Source organism: Talpa occidentalis, unplaced genomic scaffold, assembly GCF_014898055.3.
Source record: "Talpa occidentalis isolate TD23 unplaced genomic scaffold, MPIMG_talOcc4v2.1, whole genome shotgun sequence".
Classification (NCBI taxonomy): domain Eukaryota; kingdom Metazoa; phylum Chordata; class Mammalia; order Eulipotyphla; family Talpidae; genus Talpa; species Talpa occidentalis.
In genome coordinates, this window is record NW_026555331.1 from 83,232,787 (window position 1) to 83,253,779 (window position 20,993).

Below are 20,993 nucleotides of genomic sequence, written 5' to 3' on the forward strand. Positions count from 1 at the left end.
ATGAGCTATTTTATTAATCCTTCATGCTTCTTGTATTGTCACAGAGCCATTCACTTGAATTGACCTGCATATCAGAATCACTTAGGGAAACCTTCATGTTCCCTCTTACCTCCCAGAATGCTCATCTCTGTTCTGGGCTGATAAAATGTGCAGGCTAAAAATCCTTAAGCAAGTGACCCCTTCCCATCCTTGTGATATTTACTACCCTCTGTTATTATATGCATCAGTTATAGCCAATTGTGAAAAGAAAAATATAATCCATGAAAGATTTTATTAGGTCATCTTACCTCGAAGAGTGTAAGTCAGTACTCTGCAAACTTGTGTTTGTTAGGTTTTAACAACAAACTTGTTTGCGGTTGTGCCCATTAGAGCTTATTATTCAACATTATTCAAAAATGTATTCTTTTAACCTACTAGCTGGGGAAGTCTTAGTTTAAAGGAAAGAACTTGTTTTAAAGAGTTAGTGAAAGCAGTATTTCCCTTATAATAGTGCTGCTTCGTTTTCTCAATTAAAAGATGTTACCATAATTGGAGACAGTTACTATAATTGCTATCCTTATAGAAATAAAATTAGCATAGTATCTAAAAATACTTTTTGAAATAAGGATGGATGTGTTATTAGCTTGTTGAAATTTTTTTAAATTAGTTTTTGCTTATTGTATTTCCAGGTTGAACAGTTAACAAATCATCTGAAAGAAAAAACGGACAGGTGCAGTGAGCTTTTGCTCTCTAAAGAGCAACTTCAGAGGGATATACAAGAAAGAAATGAAGAAATTGAAAAACTGGAATTTAGAGTAAGGGAACTGGAACAAGCCTTGCTCATTAGTACAGACACTTTTCAAAAGGTATGACATTTTCCTCAGGTTAATAACTTTATATCAAGTATTTTAGTGCAGAATACTCTGAGTTATGCAAACATTGGTTCTTTCAAAAAATTGCCATTGGTTATTATATAATGTAACTATCTTTATGTCCTCATTGGCTTAACCATTTCTGTTTATTCTTCCTTCCCAATATTGCTTGTTTACCTTAGTCCTGAGAAAGGAAGATTATTAAACCAGAAGAATTAATTATCCTTTTAATCTTCAATAATAGCCAAGTGAAAAAAAGCAGATATCAGTTTAGTGCATGCTAAGAAGTAATGAAATCTGTCCCCATTAGACTTCAGAAAGCAAAAGTGAATAAAAGAAGAAAAGCAGGATAAGGACACTAGCTTAGGGGATAGATAAGGTGATTGCTTCATTTTATCTGAGGAGTGAAATTAAGAATGTGAGATGTTCCTGTTTGAGTTTATATAAAATGCATTAAAAACTGAGTATTTCTAACTTTGGATTATTCACTAATGTATATAGATTATCTACTTAGAATTGGAGAAATAGAATTGCTGCTTTAACTAAAATGGGTAAAGGAATTAAATGTCTGAAATTTTGAAAAAATTCTTTTATCTTTATAGATAGAAAATCAAAAACAGTTTGAAGCTATAGAAGCTAAAGCAGAATTGTCCCTAGAAGTACAGTTGCAAGCTGAGCGAGATGCCATAGACAGAAAGGAAAAGGAGGTAAGATTATTTTTAATAATAAGTGTGATTTGAATTATTTTAAATGGTCATCATGAAAATTTCATTTGAACAGAGTGCAACTTATGTTCTAAAACTAGAGTTTGCCTAAGTATACCTTACAGACAATGAAAATGAACAAAATGGCTGGTAGGAGGAACAGTGGTCTGGGTAGAGGGCACAAGTATAATTCCTTGATGTAGGAAGAAGCTTTGATGACAAAAAGAAGGTAGGTATGAATAAAGAGGAGACTGAGAGATATAGTGGTATTAGGGGACTGTAGAGTAGTATTCTTTTCTCCTGCTTTATCATGCACTTTGAATTATTGCTGCTGTGTTCTGGGTTTTGTTTGTTTGTTTTCTTTATTTTAAGTTCTGTTGGCTGGGGAGATTACAGTGCTATTTTACAGTATACTACACATGTTCTTAAAAGATTAACAAAGTTATTATACAAACTTCCATGTTTTTCTACTCTCTCCCTTCAACAACAAAGAATATCCATTGTTAAAATAGTAATTATCAATTTCTTATTAAATTATAACTTATTAAAATCTTTGTCTATTAATAGTTTTTCTAAAATGTATACATTAGCTTTCTATCACTAAAATCTTTAAATTTCTAAAACTACATTTTTATGTCTTGCTATGTAATTTTCTCAGGATATTTCATTTTAATAAATATTGAATTTAAACAGTATACTAAGTACTTTGGAAAATACAAGTATGATTTAGAAAACAAAACTACAGTTCAAAGAACTGGTCGTTTAAAAGAGAAAAATGACATCTCCATAAATGACTGTAATGATCATTTCCATGAAAAGGATCATTTTCTTACTATTACATAATACTGACTAATGTTTATCTATCAGGGTATTATTTCTTCTCCCTTTTTGTTTTTCTCTGAGAGAGGCAAGAAGCACTTTTACTTATATATAACCATTCCTGTGTATTTTGAAAGTAACATTTAAAGATTTACCTTATGCTAAATAATCAGGAAAATGTATCTGTTCCCTAAAAAGGTAGCCCTTCAAAAGCCAGACCAAAAGCAATGAAATTTAATTATGGGTAGTTAAGTTCACTAGTATATAATTTTTATTTTGCTTTGAATTTTATAGAATGCTATTATATCTCAATTTCTTAAATTTCCAATAACTGTTCAACTTTTACTCAGAATCTTAGTCATTTAGCAATACAGGATACCTTACATAGTTTTCCACTAATATCCAAAAGTAGTAATTTGTAGGTTATGTTTTGGGCCTGGAAATGCTCAAATTTTTTCCTTATAAATTTCTGATAATTGCATTTCCAAAACCCCCAAATAGCCTACTAAATCATGACAAATAGGAACATTCTACTTTCAGACTTAAATCTTAGAGAGCATCTCTTAACAGATCTCCCAGCTCTCACAGATGAGACATGGCCAGACTTGTTGAATGAGTAAAGAGTTAAGCTGACTGCTGATCCTGGTCGACTAGTTTTTAATAACAGTGACAAGTACTCTGTCAGAACCTACTCATCCAAACTGGAAACTGAAACAAAGAACATGAAATAAAAAAATACATCTTGTAGTAGAAAGTAACTTCTTAAGCATTCTCTCCTACACTAAGAAAATGTTTTCAGATATCTGAATTCCATTTGTATCATTATATTTGAGATGCTTTCCAATACTTTCATCACCACTACATTCATCATAACATTTAAAAATGCAGGATGAGCAGAGAGAGAAGAAAACTTAAAGGATAAGAGTTTCAGGATAAGAGAAGGTAAATGATGTGGAAACAAACAGTGGAAAAATTTCTTGAAGAATCCTTCAGTAGATTTTAAATCTAATACTCAGTTTTTTGAGGTCTGTGCTGCAAAGTGCTAAATATTTTAAATGCCTTGATGTCATTACTATTTACATTCTCCCTGAGGATAGGCTGTAGTGTTTCCTGCATTTTACAGATGAGAAAACTAAGTGTTATGAAAGACTAAGTCATTGGCGAGTAATGAGAATTCCTCCAAGATTTTTCTAATTTTGGAGTACCTGTGATGCTGTACTGCTGAAGCATCCAGACATGTTTCACCTTTTTGGTAAAACATATTGAAGACTGGGCCTCCCCTGGTGGCGCAGGTGGTTGAGCACCGCGCCATGAAGCTGTCTGCAGCCTCTACAGTGCTGGTTCAATCCTGGCTTGCCAGCCAGAAAATGACCCACATGCACGGCAGACCTCTCCTGTCTCGCCCACTGCTCCCCTCAGCAGTGTATTTCATCAGTCTGCCTGTTCTGTTCCCCGCTCTGTCTCTGGTGAATCCTCTCACTGTCCCGCGCATCAGGCCTGTACCCCATTTCTTGTATAAATAAATAAATAAATCGTTAAAAAAAAAACATATTGAAGACTGTCATTCACCATTTACAGCACCAGACTTCAAGGAATCTACTCTGTAGCTAAGGAGGAGATACACAGTTTTCTACTACTATCCAAAAGTAGTAATTTATAGGTTATGTTTTGGACCTGGAAATGCTCAAGTTTTTTCCCTTATAAATTTCTGATAATTGCATTTCCAAAACCCCCAAATAGCCTACTAAATCATGCCAAATAGGAACATTCTACTTTCAGACAGAAGGGGAAACTTGTATACATGTTTGAAAGATAAGAGCTATCAAGAAAAAAACAAATAGGTTCAAATTAATATAATCCAAACAGGTTAGATAGCTAAATTAACTAAGATTAAAACAAATGCTACTACTAAGTATATTTTTAATCTTAATAACTTTCTGGTTTGGGGTGTTCTAGACCATAATAAAACAGCCTGAGACTAAATAAAAGGAATATGAATAAAAAGAAAGAATGTTCCTGCAGTGTCATTCTTAGAAATTGTTTTAATGCCTCAAGTTCAGCTGCTTCTAAGTGGACTGTTAGAGCTTTATACCAGTTGCTTCTCAAACTTCAATACACATATGTATCCCTTAGGGATCTTGTTAATATGAAGTAGGTCTGCGGTAGGGATTGAAAACTGCACATATAACATGTTGCCAGGGTTATGCCAGTTTTTCTGCTCCAGGAACAATTAGAATAGCAAAGCTGTGGATCACAAAGTCACAAAGGTACAAATTTGACCTTAAACTGGTGTATCTAAAAAGAAAGAAATTATATGTGAGGTAGGGCAGCAACTTTGAACTTAATTATCTATGTATATGTTCATTTTTAAATAAAACCTAGTCATAAAAAGTAGTTATAAAGTTATGGGTAAGTTACTATTAGATAACTTTGAAGAAGATATAATTAGCATAATGGTCAACAGACTAATCTGATAATTATATGTGCACAACTAGTAATTGTATTTAAGATTTATCTAATAAGTTTAATACCAGTGTTACAGAAACTATTTAAATATAAGTCTTAGGCATTAGTTATTAGTAGCAGGATAAATGATAGTTAAAAATGTAAAGTTTTAGAGGTAAGCCACCCAGGTGGCTTCAGAAGCTGGCTTTCTCATCACTGACTGTCACCTCAGGACAAAGTACTCTCTCAGTGACTCTCTAACTCAGAAATGAAGAAGATTCTAGTATTGATCTCACAGAATTCAAAAAAGTAATAATCCCTTAAGGACTTATTGGTCATTAACACTGTGGTTGATACTATTTTTATTAAGGGGATACTAGGCTAAATGATATTTTTAAGGTCTTTGCTTTGCCAATGCTAGGATATGACTCTGTTTATGGGTTGCTGTGCCCATATGCCCCTTACAAGTTCCAAGGCAATAAATGATTTATCAGCTGCTCTCTGGGCCAGGTGCCACTAAATGTTGCTTCAACATCTGAGCATATTAGGTTGCTTTTAATGCATCAAATTTTGACCATCAGGTAAATACACATTTGGAAATTTATTCATTATTTATTAAGCAACTGCAAAGCAGTAAGCTAAGTTACTGTTGCTGTACTCATCAAATCCAGGGTTTTTTTAAATACATCAATAACTAGCTCATAATATTTGTTTGTGTCAGTCTTTGCAGCATTAAAGAGCAATTGCTTTACCGTTAGTGTATTCCATACTCACAAATGAGCTAAATTTGTTTTCCTGTATATAGGCACTCTCTAACTTTCTCTTAAAATTGTATTAATAAATTACTCTTAAGTAAATGTAATCAGACCTAAGAATCTCATGGTCTTTGTGTCTGCCTCCATTTATCTCTACTTAAACAAGTAGAAGGCAGTCAGACTTTTCACTGGGTTATGTCATATTACTATGGACTAAATTGAGCTAGTCTCACTTGGTTGCTAAAATAACTGATTAATTCTACAACATTTTTCAGTCTTTGATAGCAACTAAATTTAATATAAACTAAGGTTTCTTTCCTACCCTGATTATTTTCTGCTTATCAGAGGATTTGTAGATAAGAAATGGCTTCTCATATCATTCCTCTGAAGGTCTCAAGACCTATTTGGGCATAATTATGTAAGTGTGTTAACTATGAACAGGAATGTAACAGATACACCTGGCTTTGAAAAATCCCTTTTCTTCATTCCTCCTGGTTCATATGTTTTAAACGTGTGTGTGTATACACACCCACTTTGTAGAGCTTTTTTCTTTCTCTTAAATAACCATTTGCATAAAGTTTTTCTTCTCTTTCCTTTTGATAATTCTGGTATTAAAGATCACTAATTTAGAGGAACAATTAGAACAATTTAGAGAAGAACTGGAAAATAAAAATGAAGAAGTTCAGCAGTTACATATGCAATTAGAAATACAGAAAAAGGAATCTACCACCCGCCTGCAAGAACTTGAACAAGAAAACAAGGTATTTAAGGTAATTTGTTAGGAAAAACTTCTGCCTGTAAATAATTCATAATTTTTGTCCTGTGTAGCCATAGTATTTAAGCAATTGCTAAATCCAGCTGGTAAATAATAATAGATGAGCATTAGCTGCAAATGAATTTGCATGAAACTTACTTTAATTTATCATCATCTTAAAAATTGAGACCTTTTAAAATATTTCAAGAATTATTAATTTGTAGCAACTATACTTCTAATTTTTTCACTTTGCGCATTGTGGATACTCTTTGTTAAAAGTTCATTGGAACAGTGTTCAGAAAAATCAGTGAAGCAATCTATCCAACTGGAATGGTTATTTTTGTCCCTAGGATAAAATGGAGAAATTGGGATTTGCCATAAAGGAATCTGATATTGTTTCTACTCAGGACCAACCTGTGCTGTTTGGGAAATTTGCTCAAATAATGCAGGAAAAAGAGGCAGAAATTAACCAGTTGAATGAGCAAATTAAAAAACTTCAGCATCAAGTTAAAGTCACAACAGATAATAAGGTATTTATGTTAAAATGGATTATTATATGAAATTAAGTAAGATAAAATTTTAAAGGGCTTAACAGTTACTTTTCAGTTTCTTTTTGCATGTAAAAAACAAACCTTATTCTTTTTTACCATCAATTTTAATTTATTAAGACATGTTGCCTTAATAAACTGTGTACATCTTTTCCCTTCCTAAAACTGTCAAAGAACTGTGATGTTTTACTGGGAGTTAGATTTCATCATATCTTTCTAACCAAATCCATTTAAAAATCATCTTTGTGGTTTGTAAGTATAATGGTGGTAAATAAGAAAATGGCCTTTAGGCACCATGTGCTCTATATATATATAGAGAGAGACTTTTTATTTCAATACTTCATGCTTTCAGTTAGAATATATTGGTAGTGACTACATGTAGATTAGCTAGTAAAAGTGTGAATCATTTAATATTTAGCAGAACTTTCTGAACAAAATCCTAAATAATGTCCTTGTTTGATGGGGGGATGGTTGGTCTCGCCTATAACTAAAATAATGTAGTTTGTCTGAGAAGTATATATTTTTTTTTGTGTGATCATCACTTTCAGATTTTGCTCTGAAATAAAAATCCCAAAATATAAATATTTATTTATGTATGTTACCTTTTTCATTAACTAATAGGCTATTGAAGAAAAGAATGAACTGATCAGGGATCTTGAAACCCAAATAGAATGTTTGAAGAGTGATCAGGAACGTGTGAAAAAAGATAGAGAAGAAGAAATAGAGCAGCTCAATGAAGTGATTGAAAAACTTCAACAAGAATTGGCAAATATTGAACAGAAAACATCACTGGATGCTAATTCTTTTCCAGAAGAAGCAGATAGTTTAAAACATCAATTGGATATGGTAGTAGCTGAAAAACTGGCCTTGGAAAAGCAAGTAGAAACCACTAATGAAGAAATGGCCTTTATGAAAAATGTACTTCAAGAAACCAATATTAAAATGAACCAGCTAACACAAGAATTGTGCAATTTAAAGAGAGAACATGAAAATATGGAAAAAATCCAAATTATACCAGAAAAAAGTGTTAACATGGCTGTAGATGATCTGAGTAAAATCAAACCTGAACTTGAAGTAGTCCTTTCAGAGGGTGCTCTTAATCCTCTAGAAAATCAGACTTACCTCAAATCCTTTGAACAAAACAACAAATTTCCCACAAGCAGTTTGGAAACAAAGGTGCTACAACTGGAGAATACTGTGAGCGCAAAGGACTGTGAACTTACCCAGTGTTATAAACAAATAGAGGATATGCAAGTGCAAGGCCAGGCTGAAGCAGAAATGCTAAAAAAGAAGATTGTTAACCTACAAAATTTACTTGAGGAAAAAGTTGCTGCTGCTCTCGTTAGTCAAGTCCAACTTGAAGCAGTTAGAGAATATGCAAAATTCTGCCAACATAAACAAGTAATTTCATTAGAACATGAAAGAACAGATACACAAAATGTAAATCAACTAGCAGAAAGCAGGATGGACTCAAATGTATCAGCATTAACTTGGAGAATATCAGAATTAGAAAAGCAGGTGGTTGAAATGCAAACTAGTTTGAATTTTAAAAAAGAACAGGTTGAAATTGCAGAGAAAAATGTTTTAGAAAAAGAAAAGACACTTCTAGAACTACAGAAGCTCTTGGAGCATAATGAGAAAAACCAAGGAGGGAACGAAAGGAAAAGAACCCCTCAAGGAAATTTTGAGGCTCCCAAGGTTAGTTTGCCTTTGATTTTTTTCAATTAAATGCCCTAATAAACTATCTTTGTTCTTAAGCCGATTGTTAATTACTAAATTAAATATGCTGTTCTGTATACCTAGCAATTCATATATAAAAAATTTTTATAAAAATGTACGGTAATATTTGGGATTTTTCAAATCAGGATATGCATTTTATTAATGTAGTCATTAAGTAAAGCAGTCAGAAGAAACTTAGAAGCATTAAGTTTAGCAAATGTCCTCTGTAAACTATGAGGTTTTTCCCATCCTCACAATAGTCATATTATGTGACCGTCACATTTAAGTAAAAATATCAAAATATATTAGTATTCTGCTGAATTAGTATGTGAGTGAAAATTCAACAGCTTTTGTAGATTTTATACCTGATAATAAATTTCATTCTTTCTTAGGAAAAATTTGTATTTTACCTTTGTAAGTATACTTATGAAAAATCTCTAGTCAGTTATTTCTTGGCATAAACAGATATGGAAGAACTTTATAATTTTCATATTCTCACTTTAAATATTTATAATTTTAAGTAGTAAATGTACAGTTTTATCTGAACACCAGGAGATAAACCAGTAATGGATTCTATAAATTTAAAATTTATTTTGCAAAGGATAAAAACTCTTTCCATTAAGTAGACTCATTCCTATTTCACTGAAACTATAAGTTACTGTAACATTAAAAAGTAATGTGACTTTATACACAAACACACAATATATAAGAAATATCTTGGTTATACCTGAAATCTTTTGAGAAAAGTGTTACAAATATGAAAGTTTTTGAATGGCAACAAAAGTATTTTCATCAATAACCAGTTGTTAGGATATATATACTAATGGCATGATTTCATTCCCCAGAAAGTCATTCTGTTTTTCTTACTGTCTCAAGAATATAAAATGACAGTTCTGAAAAAGTTTCCCTATTTGTTGAAAGAGCTTGGATCATTCCAACCCATTTTATTGGATCATCATTCCTGGAAAAGCTTCATTAGTATGTTTAAGTGACTTGAACTTGGCTATATATATTTTTAAATGACATGTTTATTACATTTTCTATTGCTGTTCAGACACCTACTCAGGTAATTCAAAACAATGAAGAGGAATGTTTTGATCAACTTGCAGTTCTTAGAGCCGAATCAGCAGCTACCAAAGAAGAACTTGCCAGTTATAAAGAGAAGGCAGAAAAACTTGAAGAAGAACTTCTGGTAAGATAAGTAGATATAGCCCCTAAATTCATTTTCTACCTATCTTAATTTCATTTCAGAATACATTCTCTTCTATAAAAACAAAATCTAATCCATAATTGAAAGCTAGGAAAAGTCTTATGAATTTAATGAAAAGTTCTCTAACTGTAAATTTCTTTTATATATATATATATATATATATATATATATATATATTACATAATTGTTCATTTTTAAACAATGTTTGCTTTCCCCCACCCCCTCAGAACCAACTCTTGGTTTCATTGATCTTTTGGATTGTTTTTTTAATTTCTATTTCATGTATTTCTATTTTTGTATTTCATCTAGTGATTTTTATTATTTACTTTCTTCTACTGGTTTTAGGAGGTTTTTTTGATTGTTCTTTTTCTAGTTCTTTGAATCATGAGGTTAGGTTGTTTCTTTACTTTCTTGTTTCTTGATGTGAGCCTGTGTTGCTACATATTTTTTTCTTATTACTGCTTTTGCTGCATTCCATACATTCTGGAAATTGGTATCCTCATTGTTGTTCAACTCAAAGTATTTTTTAATTTCTTCTTTGATCTCCTCTTTAGTAGTATTTTTCCAGTATTGTGGATTTCAATCTCCATGAAGTGGAAGGGTTCCTTGTTTTCTTTTCATGATGTATTTCTAGTTTGATGCCTTTGTGATCAGAGAAGATAGTTGAAATGATTTTGATCTTAATGTATCTGTTGATGTTTGTCATCTTTTTTTTTTTAAATAATAAATTTTATTTTTATATTCCCCATACAATTGCAGCCCCCCCATGATGTTTGTCATCTTAATGTATCTGTTGATGTTTGTCTTGTGGCCCACTATGTGATCAATTCTGGAAATTGATCGGTGCACGCTTGAGAAAAACGTGTACTCAGATTTTTTTGGGTGCTGTGTCCTATAGATGTCTGTTAAGCCCATGCGTTGTATGTCTTTATTTAGGGCTCTAGTGTCTTTATTTTTTGTGTTGTTGATCTGTCCATTGGTGAGAGTGGAGTGTTGAAGCCTCCTACTATATATGTATTTTCTCTATTGTCTGTTTTCAGAGCTGATAATTTTCTTACACATTTTGTTGCTCTTTCATTTGGTGAGTATATGTTGATGAGTGTTGTATCTTCCTGATGTATTGTCCCATGGTCATATGTAGTGTCCGTCTATGTCTCTTTTTACCTTTTTTAATTCGAAGTCTATTTCCTGCCTTCTCTTTTGGTCCATTTGCTTGTAGGATTGTTTTCCAAACTTTTACTTTCAGTCTGTGTTTTATCTTTTGTAGTTAAGTGTATTTCCTGGAGACAGCAGAAGATTGGATTTTGTTTTTTAATCCAGACTGCTGCTATGAGTCCTTTTATTAATGAGTTTAGTCCATTTACATTTAGAGTTCATATTGATACATTGGCATCTGTATTTGCCATTTTGTTTGTCTTTTTGTGATTTTATTTCTTCCTTTATTCTGTTCTTCTTATTCATTCCTCTGTTGGCTTTGGCTTTAGGACTTCTTGTAGAATTTTTTGGAGTGAGGGTTTAGTTGTAATGAATTTCTGGAGTTTCTGTTTGTCTGAGAAGGTCCTTATTATTTCTGCATAGAGGAAGGAGCACTTTGCAAGGTAAAGTATTCTTGGTTGGCATTTGCTGTCTTGAAGTTTGTTACTCCATTCTCTTCTTGCCCATAGTGTTTCTTCATAGAGGTCTGATGTTAGCCCAATTGGTTTTCCCTTACAAGTTATCTTTTTCTTCCCCCTTGCCAGTTTCATTATTTTTTTCCTTGTCTTGGACTCTTGCAAGCTTTACTATTATGTATATCTTCCTGTAGTTTTCCTTTCATTGTGGTAATTGGGTGTTCTTCTTGATTCTTGTATGTCTGTATTTGTCTCTTTTCATGCTTGGGAAATTCTCTTCAGTTATCTCCTTGAATAATTTCTCAGTCCCTTTGTCTCTCTCCTCACCTTCTGGAATGCCTATAACTCTTACATTTCCTCTCTTCATGGAGTCTAATTATTGTCTAAGGGTATCTTTATTCTTCCTTTGCACTTCTCTCTTTCTCTTTTGGTTCTTTTTATTTCTGTATCTTCAAGAGTACTGATCTGTTCTTCCATTTCCTCGATTCTGTTTTCAATGCTTTTCCAAAAGCTCTTTGTCTCCTCCAGTAATCTTTCAGTCTCCTCCTTTTATTTCCCTTCTTAAGGTCTCATTTTCATTTTTCGGTTCATTGATTATTTGTCTTATGTCATTATACTTTTTAATCATGGTAAATCTAAATTCTCTATCTGACAGGCAGAGAAGTTCTTCCTTGTCATTGTTGTTAAGTTCTGGTGACTGATTTTCTTTTTGTGGTGTGTCCTTCCCCTGCGGGCTTGCTTGGTTATTTATAATTTTCCCTTTCCCTGCTGTTTGCTTTCTAATTAGTTCTATGCATTGAGACGTTGTGCCACTGGTGTTGGCGGGCATCTCTTTGGATTGTTCCTTCAGGGGTGTCGGAAACTGTTTACCAGACCAAGTCCAATATTGTTGGGCCAAAATTCCACTGGGGTATTGATGCTGTGGCTATGTTGCTGGGCACTGTCCTTTAAGATTTCCTTCCTCTTTATTTATTCAGTTCCAGAAGGGAGTCTTGGAGACCCTGCCTTCCAACTATCAGCTAGTTGGTGATTTTGTTCCAATCACTAGGTGGTGCCAGAGACCTGTACTTTCAGTCCTGTGCTTTTTCCCAGTAGTTCTCTGAGAAATAGAGTGGGGAACGGGAGCACCTCAACACAGGGGCTGTTGTTCACGCTGGGTGCTGTGTCTGCCTCGTGTTCACCCAGTGCTGTGCCCACACCTGTGTGGCTCCCACGCCCTGGATTCTGTACCCTAGCTCTCATTTCCAGGGCTCTCAGATCCAAAATGCTGCCTGTCACCCTGTGCAGTGCCCACTGTTATGGCATGTCCCACGCCCTGGATCCCATGCCCAGCTCTCAGTTCCAGAATGTAGGCTATTGTGTGGGGCCCTCAGTGCCTGTGCCTCGTTTCCCTTCTCACCCACGTTTGCGTAGCCCACCCCCGCTTAGAAACTGAGGGTAGTTTTGGAATCCCTGACTTCCAAAGATCAGGTATTTGGTGATTTTTTTTCCTGATCACTAGTTGGCGCAGAGACCTTTCCTAGTATCCCTCTAGAACTATGCTTTTAAGCCTGTAGGTAACCAGGAAGCAGAGGGGCAGGTGGAATGGAGTGCCTCAATGGTGTGAGGTGCTGTGTCTGCCCTGTGCGCTGCCATCATGGGGATCCCACACCCCCAAATTTCATGCCCCAGTTCTCAGTACCAAAGCTCTCAGATCCCAAGCACAGGTGGTAGCCTAGTTCAGTGCCCACAGATATGGCATCTTTTGTACCCCAATCCCGTGCCTGGGTGTCTGGTTTTTTATTACCCAGTGAGGGTCATTCACCTCAGTGACAGCTCCCCGCACATCTTCCCACAATCCTAGGGCACCAGCGTGGAAACCTGGGCAGCCACAGTCCTCCTATGTTTTTCCTCACAAGCTTACTGGTTGGCCTTTGGCTATTTGCAGGTCTCTCTGTGGAGTCCCTATCTTCTTCTAATGGCACCGAGTTTGCGATTACCTGGTGCCATTTGCTCATCTCTGTGGTGGTTCCCGCATGGTTCCCCATAGTTCCTGGTCATGGGGCATGGTGCCTGCAGTAGTTCCTTTTTGCTCACTATCCTGCTTGATCTCTAGATCTCTAGTTTATTCTTGTTTTTTTCTTTCTGTTGGTCGAAGTGTGCTGGCATTGTGGGTGGGGGAGGGTAGCAGGGTTCTGATGCTTGCCTCTCTTCTCGTCCACTGTTACTGCAGCTTTCACCTTCAGGCAGTTTGCCAGCATGTCCAGTTAATCTTACATGTCAGTTCTCACAAGGACCTTCCATTTTTTCTCACTATTAATTGTTTTTATGGGAGAACTTACTTGTAGCATTTCATTGCCACCATGTTGATCAGCTGACTCCTATAACTGTAAATTTCCTTACTAACATCATATAGCTTGGTTCTCCTTGCAGTCTTTGTCAGTCTGTTGCTTTTAATTTCTATCCATTACTGAAGGAGACAGATGTTAAAGAGCATTTGGTTATTGATAAGAACCAAAAATAGAGGCTGCTAAAATGATTTCACTTCTTTATGCAAATGTATATGGAAACAGCGTTTCTGAAATGTTTTTCTGTTATTCCGAGGAAAGCAAACTTATTACCATAAATTATATTCTTCCCTTCTTAACTGTATTTTACATTCAATGTGGAAAAATTTTTACTGAATATTCATTTATTTTGTTTTAGATAAAAGAAAGAAATGTGATGTTTCTACAGAAAGATTTAAGTGAAGTTAATAATCAACTTGCAGAAGCAAAAGAGAAATTATTCTACTACTTAGAAAAAGATGCTAAGACTGAGGTACAAGAAAACAGAACAGTCTGCATATTAGAGCCGCTTCCTCTTAAAGTCATTAAAAGCTCTACATCTCAGACAGATGGGACTCTCAAAGTCAATAGCAGTGATCAGACTCCAGAAATTCCTGTTAAAAATGCAGGAATCCAAATTGATTTACAAAGTGAATGTTATTCAGAAGAAGTCACTGAAATAATCAGTCAGTTTACTGAAAAGTTTGAGCAAATGCAAGAATTACATGCTGCTGAAATTTTAGATATGGAATCCAGACATATTTCAGAAACTGAAACCTTAAAGAGGGAACACTATGTTGCTATTCAGCTACTGACAGAGGAATGTGGTACATTGAAGGCAGTGATACAGTGTCTGAGATCTAAAGAGGTACTTGTATTTTATCATGTGTTTTTTTTTCCCCCAACATCTATAATAATTTTCAAAATTCTTTTTTTTAGAGAAAAATTTGTATCATTCTCTTCCTTATAATAAAGTTAGATTGGGGGCCTCCCTGGTGGCACAGTGGTTGAGTGCTGGGTTGCGAAGCTACCTGCAGCCTCTGCAGCACCAGTTCCATCCCCAGCCTCTGGGCAAGGGTCCCACATGGCATGCAGACCTCTCCTGCTGCCCACTGCTCCCCTCAGCAGTGTACTTCGTCAATCTGCCTACTCTGCTCTCCCCTCTGGCTCTGGTGAATTCTCTCACCCTCCTCACACTTCTGACTGTACCCAGTGCTTGTATAAATAAATAAATAAATAAATAAATAAATCTTTTAAAAATTTAAAAAAAAAATAAAGTTAGAATTGTATAGAGTTGGAAAAAACTTTCCAGAAAGATAGTGTGCTAATTTGGAAACTGATGTTATCATTCTTTAATTCAGTAATATCTCTTATTATTGTAACAATTGTAAAGAAAAAATGACTTGTTTATCATGGGTAGTTTTATTTATTGTGAAAGGTACATCATTTTTTTGACAGCATTACAAAACTACCATACCTATTTTTATTAAGGAAAAAAAAGGTTAAAATTTTTTTTTGTTTTCTCTCTTTAGGGATCCTCAATTCCTGAATTAGCACATTCTGATGGTAACCAAACTAGAGAAATATGTTCCAGTGGTAAGTTAATTTAAATTTTTAGAATTTATGGTACTTGTTTAGAAAATATGTGTTTCTCTTTAATTGTAATGGTGATTTTCTTTTTTTTAGATTCTGGATCAGACTGGGGTCAGGGAATTTATCTTACACAAAGCCAGATATTTGATACAACCTCAGAAGGCCGAGGGGAGGAAGGTGAAAGTTCAACAGATTCATTTCCAAAGAAAATAAAGGTACTGAAAAATATATCTTTTAGTAAAACTTAGTGTGGCTTCTGAATTGAACATAGTAGTTTATTAAAAGTAACATAGTAAGAATATTAAAAAATTCTGAATATGATAAACATTAAAAGTGAATTTATATTCATGAAATCAAATTTGATTTTCTAGGTAATGACCAATTGATCTGGAAATTCAGATGGTTGCTTTTAGTGCATCTATGTAAACTGATATAATAAAAAAAGAACCAAATCTAATGAACACTGATGCAAAAAATCAGAATCCAACAATGTATCCATAAGATAATTCACCACGACCAAGTAGGATTTATTCCAGCGACACAGGATGGTTCAACATCTGAAAATCAGTCAGTGTAATTCAACACATCAACAAAAAGAAATATAAAAACCATATGATAATATCAATAGATGCTGAGAAAGCTTTTGACAAAGTACAACATCCATTTATGATAAAGGTCCTTGAAATTCTCGGGATACAAGGAACATACCTTAACATCATAAAGGCCATATATGACAAGCCCATAACTAATATCATTCTCAATGGTGAAAAGTTGAAAGCATTTCCATTAAGATCTGGAACAAGCCAAGGATGTCCACTCTCACCATGGCTTTTCAATATAATACTGGAAGTCCTAGCCAGAGTAATAAGACAAGAGAAAGACATACAAGGAATCCAAATAGGGAAGGTAGAAGTAAAGCTATCACTATTTTCAAATGATATGATAATATACACAGAGAAACCAAAAAACTGCACAGAAAAACTAATCAAACTAATCAATCAGTTTAAAGTGGCAGGATACAGAATCAACACACAAACAACAGTAGCCTTCCTATACACAAAGAATAAATCTGAAGAAGAAGAAATCAAGAAAACCATCCCTTTTATTATTGAAGCAAAAAATATCAAATACTTGGGAATGAACCTAACAAAAGAGGTAAAGGACCTATATAAAGAAAACTGTAAAACACTCTTAAAAGAAATAGAAGAAAGGAAAAGACATCCCCTGCTCATGGATTAGAAGAACTGGCCAACTGGCCATCAAAATGGCCATCCTGCCAAAAGCAATGTTCAGATTCAATGCTATTCCAATAAAAATTTCAAATTTCAATGCTATTCCAAAAAAAATTCCAATAAAAATTTCTTCTTCAAAGAAATGAAATTCATGTGCAGCCACCAAAACCCCCAAATAGCCAAAGCTCTCCTGAAAAGAAGAGAAAGCAGGCAATACACTCCCAGATTTCAAACTGTGCTACAAAGCCATAATAATCAAAACTGCATGGTATTGATACAAGAACAGACACACAGACCAATGGAATCGAATAGAAATCCAGAAATAAACCCACAGATTTATAGTCAGCTAATCTTTGACAAAGGAGCAAAGAATATGCAATGGAGCAAAGGAAGTTTGTTTAATAAATGGTGCTGGGAAAACTGGGTTGCTACATGCAAAAGAATGAAGTTTGACTACTACCTCACACCATGCACAAAAACCAACTCAAACAGGATTAAAGAACTAGACACAAGACCTGAAACCATAAAGTATATAGAAGAAAATATAGGTGAAACACTACATGACGTGCACCTCAAAAATATTTTTATAGATACATCACCCAAAGCAGTGATAGTGAAGGCAAAGATAAACAGCTGGGACTACATCAAATTAAAGAGCTTCTGCACAGCAAAAGAGACAATAACCAAAACAAAGAGAAACCCCACCGACTGGGAGAACATTTTTGTACACAGCACTAATGATAAAGGACTGATCACAAAAATCTACGAAGAGCTGATGAGACTCAACAAAAACAAAGAAAATAATCCAGTCATAATTGGGCAGAAGAGCTAAAAAGAAACTTCTCCAAAAAGGAAATGAAAATGGCTCACAGGCATGTGAAAACATGTTCAACATCACTTGTAATCAGGGAAATGCAAATCAAAACTACAATGAGATACCTTCTCACACCAGTGAGAATGGCACATGTTAAAAAAGCTAGCAACAACAAATGTTGGCGAGGATGTGGAGAACAAGGAACGCTCCTGTACTGCTGGTGGGAGTACAAAATAGTCAAACCATTATGGAAGCTGTATGGAAATTCCTCAACCTACTAAATAGAGAACTTCCATATGATCCAGCAATTCCACTCTTAGGTATTTACCCAAAGGACATAGAAACATTAATTCAAAAGGGCACCTGCACGCCTATGTTTATAGCAGCACTATTTACAATAGCTAAGCTATGGAAACAACCCAAATGCCCAAAAATAGATGACTGGATCAAGAAGATGTGGTACATATACACAATGGAATATTACTCAGCAATCAAAAAAGATAAACTCATGCCATTTGCAGCAACATGGATGGAGCTGGAAGGGATCATGCTCAGCGAAATAAGCCAGAAAGAAAAAGAAAAGTACCAGATGGTCTCACTCATAGCAGGAATTTAGAAAACCTAAATAAGGGACCAGGGAAAAGACCAATTATAATAAAGAAAAAATCAAAATCAACTAGCAACTGTAAACCAGAGACACACTATGGGAGTGGGGGAGGGGAGAGAAGAGGGATTAGTGTCAAAATAAGGGGGGTGGAATTGTATGGAGAATATAACCAAAATGAAAATGCATACATTGTGCAAAAATGAAAAATGATGTAAGAATTACATAAAATAAATTTTAAAAAAAGAACCCAAAAACTTAAAAAAAAAGAAAGTTAACATAGTAAGAATTATTTTGAAGAGAGAATTGCATAACTAGATGGAATCATGAGGATCTAATTTCACCCTGTATTTTGCGGATAATAAAGTAGAAAATGTCTGGTAATTATTTTTCCAAAGATTTCCCTATAGTAATTTTTATTTCTGATTTTTTTTTGCCAAAATTATTAAAAGCACTCTCAAGGATTAGGATTTATTGCCTACATATATTTTTGGCCAAATTAGTGGCTAATCATTAAATCTAAAAATACATTTAGATAAATAGAAAGATTTTAGAGTTTAGAGCTACACAGTAACAAGTCATCTACTGAGGTTTGCCCACTAGAGGACAAAAATACTCTATCATGGTTGATTGCTGTATCCTGTCTTCAAAGCTGTTTCCAAATCAGAATAAATAGACAAAGCTATTGTGCTTAGAATCTGTTTCTCTTTGTATGTATGACATTGCAGTATTTGAAGTTGTCATAATTCTGTCTTTTTGGCTTTGGTTTGTAGGGATTACTAAGAGCTGTCCACAATGAAGGTATGCAGGTCCTCTCTCTCACTGAGTCTCCCTATAGTGATGGAGAGGACTGTTCTGTTCAGCAAATTTCTGAGTCCTGGACAGAAGAAAGAAGAGCTTACCTCAGTACAATCTCCTCTCTTAAGGATTTAATTACCAAAATGCAAGTGCATAGACAAGCTGAGGTACTCAAAGAATACTTTGCCTAATAGTCTCATATGATTTTTATCAATAAGACATTTTACAAATTAAATTGTCTTTTATGATACATTTTAACATGAATTACTACATATTGTTTTACTGATCCAAGTTATACATTTGAAAATAAATATATACTTTTAGGCTTTAATATTTTGGTTAAACAATGTCATGTTTATAGTGTTTTTAAAACATGCTCGTATGAAAACTAACTTTTGTTTTTTTATGCTCTGATAGGTTTATGATAGTTCTCAATCTCCTGAGAGCCTGTCAGATTGGCGAGGTGAACTTCTGCTTGCCCTTCAGCAAGTGTTCTTAAAGGAACGCAGTGTTTTACTAGCTGTGTTTCAGACCGAGCTGTCAACTCTAGCTACTAGAGATGCAGCTGCAATATTAAACTGTTTGGAACAGAGGATTCAAGAACAGGTATCAGATGAATCTTATATAAAACTTTAAAGTCAAGAGTACTTTTTAATAGTAATAAGAAAATGTGCTATTGAGTAATTTTAGAGTAAGTGTGAACATTAAAATTTTAACAGGAGCCACTAAAAATATTTAGGAGAAAAATTACTATCTGAAATGTTTTATGTTAGAAAATAAGCAAGACTGAAAATTAATATGGTAATCATCCAACTTAAAAAGTTTAAAAGAAATAACAGAATAAACGTGAAGAAAGTAGGAGAAATAAGATACAATAGTTAGGTTCTACAAAGTTGCTGTGAATGTTGAGCCATTGCTGCTGGGAAATACAGTAGATTCTTATTCAACATTGTTTCATTATAATACTGATAAGGACAAAATAATCAATTCCCAGCTATAACTACTGTCAGTGTAGACTTTGCACTTTCTCCCCATGACACATGCATTTTCTTTGGGTACTCTTGTTTCCTCCCACATTCCAAAGATATGAACGTTATGATTGTTGATCTCTAAATTGTCCTGGTAAGAGTCAGTGTGGGTGGGGCTGTTAGTACATCCTGCAGTATAATGGTATCCTGCCCTGAATTGGGTCCCACTTTGAGCCCTGAGCTGATAGGCTTCAGCAGCCCTGAAATGAGCAGTTTGGAAAATGAATGAAATACAAATTATTGTTTAATATTAGAAGTGTTTAGGGTCTTTAGCTAGCAGTTTGGTGATCTTTTTTGATCTGTAATGTGCCAGATGCAACTAACTCTTGTTTTGTATGAGTCAGCCTATGATAAAACCATTTTCATTTTATGTCATTTCACTTAAAGTCATAGTTTCCAACAACTTTTTAAAAATGTTAAGACTTAACTGTACAGGGAAATTCCTTATGAGCCGTTGGTCACTACATGTTTGCCAATCAGTGTATAACCTTGTTATATGTGTGTTTTGTTTAAAGGCATCTTTTTTACTCTATATTACTGATTCATTAACATCAAACTCGTAGCCAGTAGCACAGTAATTTATGCCTAAATGAAGCTTATCTAACACTTGTATTGTTTCATGAAAAAAATCACAGCCTCCCTAAACATTACTATGTTTGGGGACCATTTTAACAGCAAAATCACCAATAAAAAGCATGAAAATGCAAATAACACTATAGTAAATAGCGAAAAGAACATTTGCTTACAGTATTAAGAGATGAAAGAAGGCTGAGTGTCATCTTGTCATACTTAAACTATAAACATGTACATCTGGCAATTTAAATTTCTGTCACTCTACACACGTTAGTAAACAGCCATAAAAGTGCTGAAAGTGTCGATTTTGGGGTTAAAGATAAATTTTAATGAACAGACAAGTTTGTTCATACATAGCTGACAAATAATAAGGACCAACTGAAATAGAAGTTAGTGAATTACATATGCTTGTATAATAGGATAAAAACATTAAAAGTTGCTTCTTTGAAAGAGTAATAAAACATTTTCTGGAGAATTGGTTAAGGAAAAAGGTAAAGGACACTTTTTTAGAAGTTAGGGCTGAAAATTGGATCATAACTAAAGTTATAACTGAGATACTCATAATCTTTGTTTTTTAATTATGTGTCAGTTTAAAATTTTGGGTGAAATACACAGATTTTCTAGGGAAAT

At 34.2% G+C, this 20,993-nt stretch overlaps 1 protein-coding gene across 8 annotated transcripts in view; it reads left to right on the forward strand.

Annotated features, from left to right (window-relative positions):
- The window catches only part of AKAP9 (A-kinase anchoring protein 9), a 147,780-nt gene that overhangs the window by 109,972 nt on the left and 16,815 nt on the right, over positions 1–20,993 (forward strand). For 5 of the 8 annotated variants that reach the window (XM_037507653.2, XM_037507644.2, XM_037507663.2 and 2 more), the window contains 11 exons: positions 669–845; positions 1,454–1,558; positions 6,192–6,344; positions 6,679–6,858; positions 7,498–8,574; positions 9,650–9,787; positions 14,101–14,589; positions 15,254–15,317; positions 15,408–15,529; positions 18,738–18,929; positions 19,180–19,368. In XM_037507653.2, coding sequence (XP_037363550.1) covers positions 669–845; positions 1,454–1,558; positions 6,192–6,344; positions 6,679–6,858; positions 7,498–8,574; positions 9,650–9,787; positions 14,101–14,589; positions 15,254–15,317; positions 15,408–15,529; positions 18,738–18,929; positions 19,180–19,368 — 2,886 coding nt within the window. The remainder of the gene's footprint in view (positions 1–668; positions 846–1,453; positions 1,559–6,191; positions 6,345–6,678; positions 6,859–7,497; positions 8,575–9,649; positions 9,788–14,100; positions 14,590–15,253; positions 15,318–15,407; positions 15,530–18,737; positions 18,930–19,179; positions 19,369–20,993) is intronic. The other 3 variants (XM_054692324.1, XM_054692322.1, XM_054692325.1) reach the window with 3 other exon arrangements.